The following is a 14,028-nucleotide window of genomic DNA, read 5'->3' as shown; positions in this document are numbered from 1 at the left end:
GATGGAAAGCGAGATTCACAAAGCACCTACGCCACAGAGCGGTATTTAAGGTGGAAGACTTTTCCCCTCCTGAATCTCCTCAGCTACACAAGAACAAGGTGGTCCTGAACTGTATCAGTCTGAGCTGTTAGCACTTTACACTGACCTGTCAACAGCTGTGGAGACTCGCGGCAGGTTGTGGCAGCTGAAGGAGGGGGCTGTAACATTTTTAAAATTTTCTAATGACACAGAGAAGCGCCAAGTATGGCTTTACATTTCGAAAAACAAAACCTGGCTTCACCCTGTAGGGGGCATTATTTTGACCCACAAATTCCCGTTTTTAAAGAAATGAAAAAATGACAAATTTTATTAACAGTATAGGTGGTTTTCATAACAATCAAGTCATACTATGTTGTTTACAGCTCAAAAAACACATTTTAAGGTGCACTACCCCTTTAAATCAGTGCCATGCATATGATTGATACCTCAATAGCATTGCAGGGCTTTGTCTGTGCTGTTCTTTGAGTTGTTTTCTGTTATCGACATTGTAAAAAACATAACATAAAAAGTGCAGTCCTTCATAATCTTTTTCACGTTTCTTACTTTATTACACAGAATGACATGGACACTGACTAAATGCAGACAGTTAATGTATTTACTGCTGATATGTCAGACATGTGATGTTGAAAGACAAAACCAGTCTTCTCTACCGTAGCAAATGGGCTGGTTGTGATGAATTCTGTTGACCTCCCTGTCATTCCCAATTTCTTTATTTTTCTCATAACATTTCTCCAATATATATGCTTTGATGACAATGCTGAAGTTTTGTCACTTCCGATTTAGCCTTAAAAGGGGGGAAGACCTTGTTCTGCTTTGAATTGAATGCCAACCACAGCTTCATAATCTTAAGATTTTTAATAAAATGAGTTGCAATGAATATAGCTTTATCTCTACTGCATAAAAAAATGCTTAAATTAAAGACATCACAAGTGGCTGTTTGACTGATCTTATTTTCCACTGTGAAATATTTCCATATAGCGGTCATGCTAGCAAGTTTCTGTCACTGTGCTAAAAGGCAGCTACATTGTGGTGTGGATGATGTGAAATGAAAGACAACCTAGCTGCGGTGCACTCAGTGACTACAATACCAGTCAATCAAAAATCATCCAGATTGGGGCCTGAATCCAATACTTGTGATCAGATAGGGACACTCCTAATGCGAGATAACATGTAATTAGTTGATTTAAAACTTTCCTCATATGAATCTAGTTTCATTATATTTAAAAAATAATCAGAAACAAAAAAAACTGAACGCTGAAATTCATTGTATTTTTTCCCCAGCCTAGGATGAAAGAATGTAAACATCTAACAGGTTTAAATTAGTTGTATTCAATGACAAGAAAAAAAGGGTGGAATTATTTTGGGAAAAGGTCAAATATATATTAGAAAATATTATTTGCAGGCACTGCAAATTGGCATAGGTGTGGGTCTTGAGAACACAGAGAAGGGTGAGAAGAAAGGGTTTCAAAAAATAAATTGTAAAGTGCCAGAAGTGAAGCATGAGACAAACTCATGATAACCCTGTGAGTAAGTACAAGGGAGGGGGTGGAGGGGAGAGGCCAATTCTGCTTATCTTAACATGGTCAAGACACCAACACTTAAAAATAGCCTTAGACACAGAAACTACTTCTTTGTATTTTAAGTGTAAATTTAACATTTCTTTTAAGCATGTAATAGATTTACATTTGTATGTGACTTTGGGTCACTGCTCATATTACCCAACCACATTAAAAATGGTGCTATAACTATAACTGACTTCTGATTTCTGACCTCAGATCAGTTTGTTATGTGGTATCTTAACAGAAAAAAAGATAAGCTCCTTAAAACACAGCAGCAGATTCATGACATAGAAGTGTCATGGTTATCTCTGCACATATTTGTGAAGGTATAAGGTATAGCTAAAGATAACATTATACTACTTCAAACCTTGCTGAGTCAGTTTTTCTTTGTGGGAGATTCCTTCATATTGCATTATGGGAGAGGTCTTCACTCTGTCACTGTGTCAATCAGCTGCTATCCCCCCCTCGCCTGTAAAGTGAGAAGACTCTGTGCTGCCAGCCATTCAGCTGTCACCAGGACCTATCACAACAATCCACCCTTCCCATCAAAGGCCTCTGATTGACACTTCATCTGGAGGGTTTTGTTGAGAGCATTTAGTGGAGAGTTATGCTTCAAATGATCTCCCATTTTTGTTGTTGTAACTGTTCCTGCCTCCCCTTGATACAGCTTAAGATGAATCAGTGTAATGGCATTACAATATTTCCCATTTGTAATTATGTCAATTTTATAGCACAAGTATAATTAGCGTCTCCATAGTCTGTTTTCACTCAGCACTGCAATGATGACAGCAAGGCAGTTTGTCAAATCATCCTGAGTTGTGTGCAGTGACCCAGGTCTAAACCACCTCTTCCTGAGCCCCCCCTGGGTTCTTACAGGTAAATTAGACTCCTAGCCCACTTCCACAATGGTCTCTGTATTTTTTCTCATCTGACCATTGTCTCCCCTTACCTGCTACCAGTTAGAAGTTTATGTGAGCAGCAAGATGTGTAAAGAGGATTTGTTGCAAAAAACACAATCAATGGCACCTGGTTTCTTTGGCAGTGATGTCTCATACGATAAGGCAGAATTAGTTATTTTCACAAGTGGTCTGTATTAAAATACCACCACTACAGCTAACAGTCATTTCTATAATTGATTAGTAAAGTGCAATAATTGTAAGAAAATCAGTCAGCAATGTAACTGCAGATGAATTTTCTTTCAAGAAAAATGAATCTGTCAGCCATCTGTGTCTCTTGTTCCAGAAACAATAAAGTCAGTCAGTTGAGTTTACAGGGAAACATTGCAAGTTTTTGTAGTTTTGAGGATTAATATAGAAAAAATAATATATGCAATGTAGAAACTCTATTTGTACAAGTAGACAGGCCTGTGTGTGCTGCGACATTAAATAGAGTGACTGCGTTCAGCACTGTCAGACCTAATAAAACAGTGAACATTCTGTCTATTGTAGTGCCGTAATGGTGTGGAACAGAGTGATGAGTAGACTGTTAGCTTCGCTGGTGGATCAGCTCTGCATGCTTCATTACCTGTGTGTGTGTGTGTGTGTTGCATCTTGTTGTTTTTGGTTCACTCACATGCTTTCAGCCCCAGCAGTGGGGAGTGAAACTGTCTATGTCACTGGACGAAGACTGCATGCAGTAAGGTAACTGCTTACAGATGTTTGCTTTTCTTTATCCAAAATCAGGAGTTTTCTTCATGGAAGAATGGATATTTTGATTTGTGCTTCATCCTTATTGATGAGTTTAATACTTGTATGCTGAAAATGGTGAGGGCTTAGGCTGATTAATATTAGTAAGTCATCGCTATTTGATTGATGGTTAATCATAACTTTTGTTCTTGGACCAAGGAATGAAAAGTACATAGATATTTTGATACATGTAGGAAAACTAGTTTTATTCATAAACTAGTTTTAAGTGGATCCTATGATGGGTTTGATAGCAGTGACTATTTAATGCAAGCGTGTGTGGGATGGGATCTGTCATCTTTTATCTCTGTCTTTATTTTTTAATCTCTGACCAAGAGTCACTAATGGAAAGGCAACTTTTCAAAGAGCTTTGTTGCCCTGCTTGTACTCGTGCCTCGTGTCTCCTCTAGTCTTTTCCTCGTCTGTCCTCTCTGGCACACAGCTGCTGATGATGACGCAGAGAGAGGAGAGGACAGGAGAGGAGAGGAGGGACAGAGTATATAATATAGGGCAACAGCACTAATTCTAGTACAGATAAGAGGGTAGAAATGGAGGCAAAATCTCATATGACAAATCCCTTGCTTTCACAATAATAACAACTAAAGAAAGACAGCAGTGGCTCTGTACAGAGCCCTAGAAATACTGAATATTACTTGAAACTGCTTAGACTGTTGTTCAGAAAAGCTAAATCATTTGTTAAAAGCATCACTGCAGCTGTTCTTAGTTCACCTTGAATTTATAAAGCCTCCTGTGTGGAAATTGTCACACTTGCGTTGCCTCAAAAGTCCTACTGCATAAGCTGTTTGTGTCCTGCATGGTTACTGCGCACACAACAATAGGACTTGTTGAAGCCAGACACAAAGTACGTACTTGATTACTGACCCTCTGACCTAAGAGGAAAGCATGTGAGCAAGCTAGAGATCAGTAAGTAGTGAAAAGGAACAGTGCCTGGCATAGATGGGGAATATATTGGATGATGATGATGGGGATGCATCCCTATGGGAATGTATGGATCTATTCAGTGGTGCAAAACATGCAGACACACCATTTGGTGAGAAGAGAAACCCATGCTGAGCGCAGTGACGTTTTCCCTTCTGTTAACTGATTCATTTCGACATGACAGTAAGAGAGAGAGAGTCGGTTAACAGGCATCAGAACTGGCGTGTTTGAATGTAGGTGTGTGAGCCACTGTTGCTTTCTGACCAGTCTCACCACCAACTATTTAGGATGCTCACAGTGCCTGGTTGTCATAGTGACAGAAGGTAGCAAGAGGAGTCCGCTCATTGCGCCACCTGATTGTGAGTGTGAGAGAGAGAGAGCCAGAGAGAGGGTAAAAAGCAGCGACATTGAGTTGCGCAGCAGCGATAGAGAGGCTTTTTTTGCTGTGATCAGTGATTTCATCAGTGGACTTGTTCTTTAGCTGCTGTGTGGGGATTGCAGACATTTTGCCACTTCTTTGCTTTGGCTCACACAACAACTTGGATTATTTGCCTTCATTCTGTGCTAGAATGGGAAGATCCTGATGCATTGGGACATGTGCATTAGGTGTGTACGAGTTGGGATGCCATATATGTTGACTCCCATGCTCACTTAGACACACACAAACTTTAACTTAATGTTTGATGCCTCTGACCGACTGAGGGACACATTTCAGGCCTGACCAGGGGCCCTTCATGCCATGGTAAATACTTTTATCTAGGAATATGCTTCCGGGAGCTAACCTATTCAATCTCCTAGATGCTTGAGCAAGCGGGATACAATTAATTGCAGTTTTGTTATGAGGCAAGATACTCAGGATAGTTTGAGTGCTTCGGAATTTTACTATTGACTATTTGTGACTATCCTAAACAACAAAATTTCACTTGCCTGTGCTCTGACTTGCTGTTTATCTTGTTGAATAAATATGTATGTTTGTACTTATTTAACTCTTTGCAGTATGCAGTTGGTACCTGATTGCAGATCTTGTGGTGTGAGTGTGTGTGAGCTCCTATCTCCACCTGCTGTCTGTATACGTATGTGTCAGTGTGGTTATGTGTTACAGTGTGTGTGAGTCTCGAGCATTGATGCTGCTCTCTGATTCTGTTCTTCCTCTTCTCTTCCTACTGGCTGTGTTCCCTCAGGCAGTGACCATGCGTAAGCAAGAAGTGTGTGCAAGAAACAAATGTTTGTCCTGCAGTATGTTTACTGGCTTGTCTGATTTGGGTTTATGTGTCTGGAATTTGTGTGCATGTGCGAGAGCTGCATGATCAAATTGTTTCACACAGATAGTGAGCAAAGCAATACAATACCCTTCAAATGTAATGAGCAGGAAGAGCGAGAAACAGAAGGAGTGCAACTAAATAATCATTAGGTATAAGATGATACCATTTCAAAGGCTGGGTCAAAGTGCAAGCTCCTATTAGGCTCTCTTCTTGGTCAGTGGTTTTTGTCATTGTTACATGGATATACTGTCTTTCTATTCTCATTATATGTAATAAAAAAGGTTTTAAAAATAATGTGCAAAGAGGTTGCTTTGTAAAGTTTTGATTTGGCTGTTTCTCACTGTTACCTACTGTCTGCAGCCCCGTCTTGCTGGTTCTGTCTGCTCCTAGAGGTATTTTCATTCTCCAACATCTCTTGTTTATCCTCTTTTTTCCCCCTTCTGCTCCTTTCAAAGTGTATGAGCAAACTGAACCAGGAGCAGTATTTCTTCAAAGCATCCTGTAGTCACTCATTCCTTAATCAGCTGGAGGTGATCTTCCTTTTTATTCTTCAGGTTGGCAGAGTTAAAAATGGTCAGACCATGTTTAAAGACAGTAGGGCTGGGTGATACTGCAAATGTTGGTATCGCCGATACAGATAGTTTTTGCTTGAAATTTCATAACCATTTAATGATTTTGCCTTTAATTATTGACCATTAATATTATCGCAAGCACAGTATAAATATTATTGTCAAATAAAACATTTTTTATTAACAAACTGAATGGCAGAACTGAAAAATTTTAAATTTAAGCTTTTTTATTTGTAAATATCATAAAATAACATCATCATTGTAACAAAATAATAAAGCAACTCTGTTATTCCCTTTTATCACACAATTGTTTGAGAAAAAAAGTCAAGAGTGCAAATTAGCTAAACAAAAGCGTCACACTGGTAATGATCGATACCCATACTAGCCCTGGTATCGATAAGATCGATATTTGGATCGGTCCGCCCCGCCCTAAAAGACAGTAGTTGTAGATGAATTTAAATCTGGAAGGAACATGACTCATATATTTACTTAAATTTGAAACTAACTAAATACAATTAAATATTTTTTTTAATTACTATAAATGTCATGAATTTTCATGAAATTGACTGAACTAAAGCTTTAACCAATGGTTGTTTTTATTAACAAAAATTTCCCACTGTGACGAAATAATCCAATCATTTGATTGAAAATTTATTAAAAAATCAACACATTCTCTTGTTCATCTGACAGTTTAAAACTCATAGATCGTCTTCTGTTTTGGAAAAAAGATCAACTTTCTTTGCAAAAACCATAGCTTGAGATATGATCAGTGTTTGAGAGGGAGATTTATGTGATTGTTGATTGTAATTGTATTTCTTTGTAGACTAAAAAATGCTGAATACTTGCCTAACTAAATCCATCATTAATCGATATTTCCCATACCAACTTAAGCAAATGCAGTTGATTTACTTGAGTTAGTGACATTGTTGCTGTTAAAAGTTCAGGTTGAAAAAAAAGACCATTGATGCTATGTAAGATCTAGTGTCACAAGATCTATCATATAATTTCTGTCTGTGTGGTGTGTCTGTGCTACTTCTAGGCAAGGTTTATACAGGTTTCAGAGCAACATAATGTTTCCAAATTGCCCTGTGTCTTTTTAAGGAGAACCCTTACGTATTTCAGTGAGAAAATGCTAAACTTTGTGCTGTATAAATTACAACATCATAGTGTCATAGTGGAGTGTTGTTACTGGACTGGTCTGTCTGCCTCTGACCAACTGGAAACATTTGGCCCATCATGAAAGGACTGTTGAGCAGATAGAGCCCTTTATCAAGAATAGAATAACATTCCTTTCCTGTTGTGAATGAAATGTTGGTTTATTAGTGTTCAACCTTTTTAAATTGGGATTACAAAACTGCTGTTTGGCTCAATCTTGCTTTTCTTCCTCGCTCAGTAGAATAAAAATAAATGCACAAGCTTATTTACACTAAAAAGGTCTGTTTCTGTGTAGAAATACATTGGATCATGGCAATTAGTTTACACAAACTGTCATCCCACTTTCTTTTTCTTAAGGCCCTTTTTGCATTTATTTCAAGCCATTACTGCTTTTATCACACACTTGTGCTGTCAATAATTCATTACCTGCTATGTTCAGTACTTTAAACAGCATACAGTCAATGACATCCTGCGTTCCCTTTATTCCTGTCTTTATTGTTTATTATCTGCGAGTAAGAACTAGTTGAGTTTTTTTTTTCTTTTACATTTGGGCCTAAAAATGTGAATTTTTTATGCCAGTCACACCAGGTCATATCAGCCAGATGTCAGTAAAGCATGCCCTCAAGACTATTTGTGTTATATTATCTAACTATGCTTGATGTTAACAAAGGGGGTAAACAAAGTTTGTCAGCACTTGTTCATGTGATAATTTTTCAGGGTAAAAATAAGTTGTAGTTACTCTCAGATGATCTTTCTTTTCTTGCCTGAAGCCACAACAGTAAATGCATCTGTTTCTTTGCATATGCTTTTTATGCATTTGAAGAATCGATCAACACTGTTTTCAAAGACATTCTTTTTCCCCCAGTGTCCCTCTTATCCCTGAATAAATAGCAATTCTTTGTCTCTGTTTTTACAGGAAGAATGCAAGCAGATCATGGCACGGCAAAAATCTAACAGCCAGTCAGACTCACACGATGATGAAGTTTCCCCACCACCACCAAATCCTGTTGTCAAGGCCCGCCGTCGCAGGGGAGGAGTCAGTGCAGAGGTGTACACTGAGGAGGATGCTGTCAGCTACGTACGCAAGGTCAGCTTACCCATCCATCTATTTTCTGTACCCATCTTTCATCCATCCATTATTTCTTTTATATCTGCTTATTCCAATTCAGGGTCATAGTGGGGAGGGGGTTGTCAGCGGCAGCTTATCCCAGCTGCTAGCAGGCAACAAATGATTACGTAAACCTTGGTTAGGTTGCCAGTCCATCACAGGGCTAACACAGACACAAATGAGACAAAATAAAAACACTCTCTCCTAGGGTCAGTTGAAAATCACCAATTAACCTAACATGCCTGTTTTTGGACTGTGGGAGGAAGTCAGACTACCCGGAAAGAACTCAAACATGCACAGGAACAACATGCCAACTCCACACCATATGGGGGGCTTGTCGCAGTTTTGCAACTTTGCTGCCTAAAGGGTTAAATGATCTGCTGGCTGTACCTAAGATTATTGTAGATTACCATGTATGTTTCAGTTCACATTAAAAAAAATTTAAAATACATGTATATGGATATGTACATTAAAGCAGCTGATATGGTAACAGTTGGTACTTGGTATGAAGGACTGTGAAAGATGAGTGATTGACAGGTAATAATGGCTAAAGTATTGCCATGTCCTCTTTGTTCCTTAGTCTTCTTTCAAATTACAATGCATCCACTTCATAATTTACTAGAGTATAGGAAAAAGGATGTCCTTATACACTACCACTTAGAAGTTTGGATACATTTTCCTGTTAGATTCAATGGGAAAGTGTGTCCAAACATTTGACTGGTACTGTACCTTAAACTATACCTTACATTAACTAGAAATGCAGACAATACACAGATGCACTTCCTTACATGGACACATACATTCTAGTTTGTGTGTCTTTAGTGTGCTTGTGCACTTCCAATTAACGTGACATGAATTGCTGGGTAATGACATAATGACATGAACCCCAATCAACACGTTGTAATTGCCTGGTTACTGGAGCATGCATTGTGTGTGTTTGGGTGTGTGCCTGCATGTGTGTGCCTGCACTTGTGTCTGTGTGTGTATTGTGGTCCTTGTTTTTCTTCCATGAAGGGAACAAAAATCGGATTGCACACCAAATTATGGGGACTTCCTGTGAATTTAGGGACAGAAATTAGGCATCCATAGGTCCAAACTGAGCTTTGCATTCATGTATTTTTGTTTCTAGGTGTGAGGTCTCTTCCAACTGCAGTCGTATGTAGCTGTAAAGTACCGGCCTTCATCTTGGGCTACTTTTTTTCTCTGTATTCCTTCCCATCAGATGAACTGACACAATCAACACATGCCACGATTCACACTGCCACATCAGTACCATGTAGAAAAGAACTTACTGCATGTCCTTAACTTACACAAGACAATCAGTGAAAAGTTAATCAAAATCAAATTAAAACATGAAAGCACATTATTGCCTTACTGTGAAAGAACACTGTGTCCGCTTACCTTTGATGAGGTTAACACACACACACAGACACACACAGACATATACAAATGTGCTGACTTCTTATTACATCGCTTTCATTAGACTCCACTGTGGAAATTTACAGTTTGTTTTAACAGAATACAATTAGCTAACACTTCTTATCTGAAATGACTTTGATATAAATTGCAAAGCATCTTAAAAAAATAGTGAGGCTTGTCAGTCTGGCCTTGAGCTTGTGTTAACAGAAAAGATAAAGTTGCTTGAATTTAATTTAAAATATGTATATTTTTTCCAAGCCAAATACCTCAGTATTAGGGACAGAAAAAAGACTACACTTTGAATCATAACTTGGGGAGCAAATATCTTTTTCAAGCTGGTAACAAGCTGAGTGCCCTGAGAGTTATTGATCTTTTGGGTGACAGTGTTGGATCTGGATCCTACAGATGATTAATAGGCTGACCTCAAATTTCTGTCCTTCTCTGATTTGATTTTCATTCCTGACCAGTCTGTTTCGCTTTATGCCCCCTGAGTAGCCAAGCTGGTAGTTCTACAGAAAGATAAAACTTCAGTACTTTATATTATGTATGTGATGTGGTTGTATGCACATTTGTGTGCATATTGTGCACTGCACAGTGTGGTTGTCTTCATGTGGAGACATCTGTTGCTTTAACTTAATTACAGCCTAACTCCTCCTCTCTCCCACAATGAGAAGCAAAACACACACACACTTCACTCCTAATCAGAATTATTCTAGAGTAACAAGGTTTTTTTCTTACATCTTTCCATTAGCTTTTTACCCTTTTAACGCTGTTTTTAAATAAGTATAAATTCTCTTCTAGGATGCCTTCTCCACAGACTTCTGTGTGCAGCTTTATTGTGGCTTCAGATGTTGCCATTCCCTTTCCATGAGCACACGCCACAGAGTCTGGAACATGAAAATGCATGTTTTATGAATGAGTTCAGGGCTCTTGTGGATTTTTAAGGTCTGTGTGACATTTTGAGTGCAATCCCTGAACAGATGGGCTTCCCCAAAAATATACAGACACGTGTGCAATATTCCTTTAAGAGCTTGCCAATACACTGCTCTATAATTACTCAATTTAGTTTGCTTTTGAAGTTGGCCATATTATGTGTTTGTGCTGGTTTGTTTCATGTGTCCACCTGCAGGTCGTTGTTGCCATCCACTTGACTGTAATTATTTCTTTGTCTACACAGGTGATTCCAAAAGACTACAAGACCATGACTGCATTGGCCAAGGCCATCTCTAAGAATGTGCTGTTTGCTCACTTGGATGACAACGAGAGGAGGTACAAAATCTTTTTGAGCCTAGTGTGTTATCTTTCATGAGGTTCAAAATCCAACTGCGACACCAGCAGACCAAATATGTGTTTAAACTATTTATGTATACACAGTGAAAAACATAAAAGGACAAACAAACCATTTTTTCTAGTTAAAAGTATTACGCACATAGTCACTGTGTGCTAGTGCTGCCTGTATCTAAAGTCTGCAGACAGATGGTGGAAGGACAGAATGCGGTACATCAGCGGGTGGGTAAGGGGCAACTGGATTTGTCTGTGTATGCCGTGTTGTGTTGTTGGTTGCTATGGTGAAATCTGTCCATAGTAGTATTAAGTTGCGTATTGGGCGGTGGTGCACAGTGTTTAGAAATCAACAATTACCCATAGTTTTCTTTAAGTGAGAGAAAGTTGCCAAGTTTCCTCATTCCCTCTCTTTTTTTAACCATCTGCTCCATTTCATTGTTCTTTCACATTCCTCCTCTCTTCAGCCATCATCTCATCATCCTTCCATCTGTCCAAGATCTCCGATGATGACTGATTCTGGCTCTGACAGGAGATGGGGTATTGTGGGAAAGTCTCTCAGGTGGCTGGCGGTCCTTGCCGCCAGCCGGAATAGTGTTTCATTGGCATGACGAATCTATTATGCACCATGGAGAAGAAAACACCGGAGCTTTCCTGTTGGCAAGGGCTTCCACAGACCAAACCCAAAATACAGTTTTTCAGTTCTTTCGTCAGCTGACAATTTGAAATGCTCCCTTGGCACAAGCAAGCAGGCCTCTCTGATTGCATGTCACTGCATCTAAAGGAGCCTTGAGTGAGGTGCAACATGTGATAGATCTTGACAGTCTGAAAACCACATAATGTAATGGCTGATGTGGCAGATTACCTTTACAACAGAAAAATATCTGGCAACAGACCATAAGCCATCAAGTTTTAATATACACAAAACTTCTTGGCATGTCAAGCTATATAATGCTGTTGTCATCAGCTCATGAAACCATGTATGATGATGTAGAATTTAACTGATTGTCTGTCATGTCTCACAACACACAGCTAGCATCAACAATTGATGCAGTGTACACAGGAATTCCATTTGGGATTTGTGGGTGAACATGAAGCCGTCAGTGCAGTAGGGTCTCTACTTATGAAAATAATGTCTGATTTGCTGTATTCCACAATAACCAGGCCCACTTATCAGTGTATGGAAATACACTACTAGTCAAAGGTTTGGACACATTTTTCCATTAGATTCAATGGGAAAGTGTGTCCAAGTCTTTGACTGGTGCAGTACATCTCAATTCAATATTTGGTTTAAGCTTTAGCTCTGATATTAACCAATACTGTCTTGGCTATGTTAACCACATTTAGACCACATTTGTATTTGTTACTTATCATTTAAACTTTGTCTCAGCAAATATATAAAAACCTATTAATGCTTATTATAAACACTGCACATACTCAGGATGAAACTTTACAGTGAGCTGTAACATTTGATTTATCATTTATTTGGTTGCAAATAGGGTTGTGACCAAACAACCAAAATGTGTCCACTGCACAAAAACTGGCATCATGTGTGTATAAAAAGTACAGTCTTGTTTCACTTTGAATATGTTTTCCAACGGAAAGTGTCCTAATATAAGAAATATAAACTTTTAGTGCACATGATTTTACAATACTGAAAAGATTAAATATTTCACACCTAACGTTTTTGTGACAGTCTGCAGTAACAGTGTATATCCCTGTTGCAATAGGCATCAAAATCAAAGTGATTTTCAAAGTGAAACATGTTTTCACACCTTAATGCCTTCTGTTGTTGGCATTGAGGAAGTCATGGCACAAAGTGCACTAGCTTTCTCTTGATGTGCCAGAACTGGATTGACGCAGATCAGCAGATGGAGTCTTAACTACACAGCCCTCTCTCTGCCTCTCACTCTTTTAATCCTGCTCTTCTCTAATTCTGCAAATAGCTGGCTCTTTTCTTCACTGGATGTTCTTGCAGATTTGGTCTCAGTGGTTGTGAGGACAGTGACAGTTGACACTTACATGTGATGTGACAGTACATAAACAATTCTCATCATCAAGTTGATGGATAAATGTATGAAATGAAAAGCACTTTATTTATCCCAGTATTTAACATTGGTTGAGGCTGTTGGGCATAGCTGAGTATTTTTGTTTTTGTTTTCCCCCTTAATTTGCTTTTTAAAAAGTTGATTGTGATTGGACTACATGTTTTCTGATTTTGTCAATAAGACAGTCTGAGAAAACCACAGGCTGGTGATTGTATGTGTGGATCAAGGAAACATCTTGTGTGATTAGTCACTCAGCAGTTATGTAAGCTGAGCACCACACAATTTGTTCCCCTATTAGCACTATATTATGCTATCATCCCTTCAGTTGTAAGATTGAAAACGATGAAGGCTTCTTTGTGTCCCTGCTCTCTCTAGTGCTCTCTTTTGCTCTCTTATTTTTGTGGTCTTGTTTCTTGTTATGTTATCCTGTCATTCTGTATATCATTTATAATCTTCTTAACTCACTAATCTGCACTTCTATGAGTCCATGGTGACTTTGCTGGCCCTGTAATCAGTGTATGTAAATAAGTATAGTTAGACACTGTTGACAAGGCAACTTTTGCTTCTAGTAGTTGTTTCACTTTATGAAATGATGATCTTTCTACAGTAGTCATACAGTTTACATCCTGTGTTTGGTAATACTTCTGCATTTTATTTTAGTGATGAATCCATGTGTGATTTAGCTTTTTATTTATAGTAGTTACCACATGAAGCTAGAACTAGACAAATGGAAGTGATTTACGTAGATTCTTTGTTAGTGCAAGCTATTCCCTGAGCACCTATATAACATACAAACATTGCACAGTATATGTCTTTTCGCAGGATTTTTGTCAGCAGTGAAGCTGGATTTCTTGGGGGTTTTTGGAACAGTGATGGGTGTGTATAATTGCAGGAATAAGCCAGCCAGGAGAAAAATGATCCAGGGGAGCATCTGAGGACAAGCAGATTACTTGGATTGTAACAGACC

General features: G+C 38.6%; 1 protein-coding gene across 2 annotated transcripts in view; it reads left to right on the top strand.

Annotated features, from left to right (window-relative positions):
* The window catches only part of prkar1b (protein kinase, cAMP-dependent, regulatory, type I, beta), a 66,048-nt gene that overhangs the window by 8,486 nt on the left and 43,534 nt on the right, over positions 1-14,028 (top strand). Inside the window, exons 1-3 of one of the 2 annotated variants that reach the window (XM_041973934.1) lie at positions 4,628-4,961; positions 8,122-8,292; positions 10,910-11,001. In XM_041973934.1, the coding sequence (XP_041829868.1) occupies positions 4,959-4,961; positions 8,122-8,292; positions 10,910-11,001 (266 nt within the window). In that variant the 5' untranslated portion in view covers positions 4,628-4,958. Of the gene's footprint in view, positions 1-4,627; positions 4,962-8,121; positions 8,293-10,909; positions 11,002-14,028 lie in introns of those variants that run through there. The other variant, XM_041973925.1, reaches the window with a different exon arrangement.

The sequence above is a fragment of the Melanotaenia boesemani genome, chromosome 2 (assembly GCF_017639745.1).
Source record: "Melanotaenia boesemani isolate fMelBoe1 chromosome 2, fMelBoe1.pri, whole genome shotgun sequence".
Classification (NCBI taxonomy): domain Eukaryota; kingdom Metazoa; phylum Chordata; class Actinopteri; order Atheriniformes; family Melanotaeniidae; genus Melanotaenia; species Melanotaenia boesemani.
Note: the sequence above shows the minus strand (reverse complement) of the source record. Positions and strands in the feature narration are given on the sequence as shown.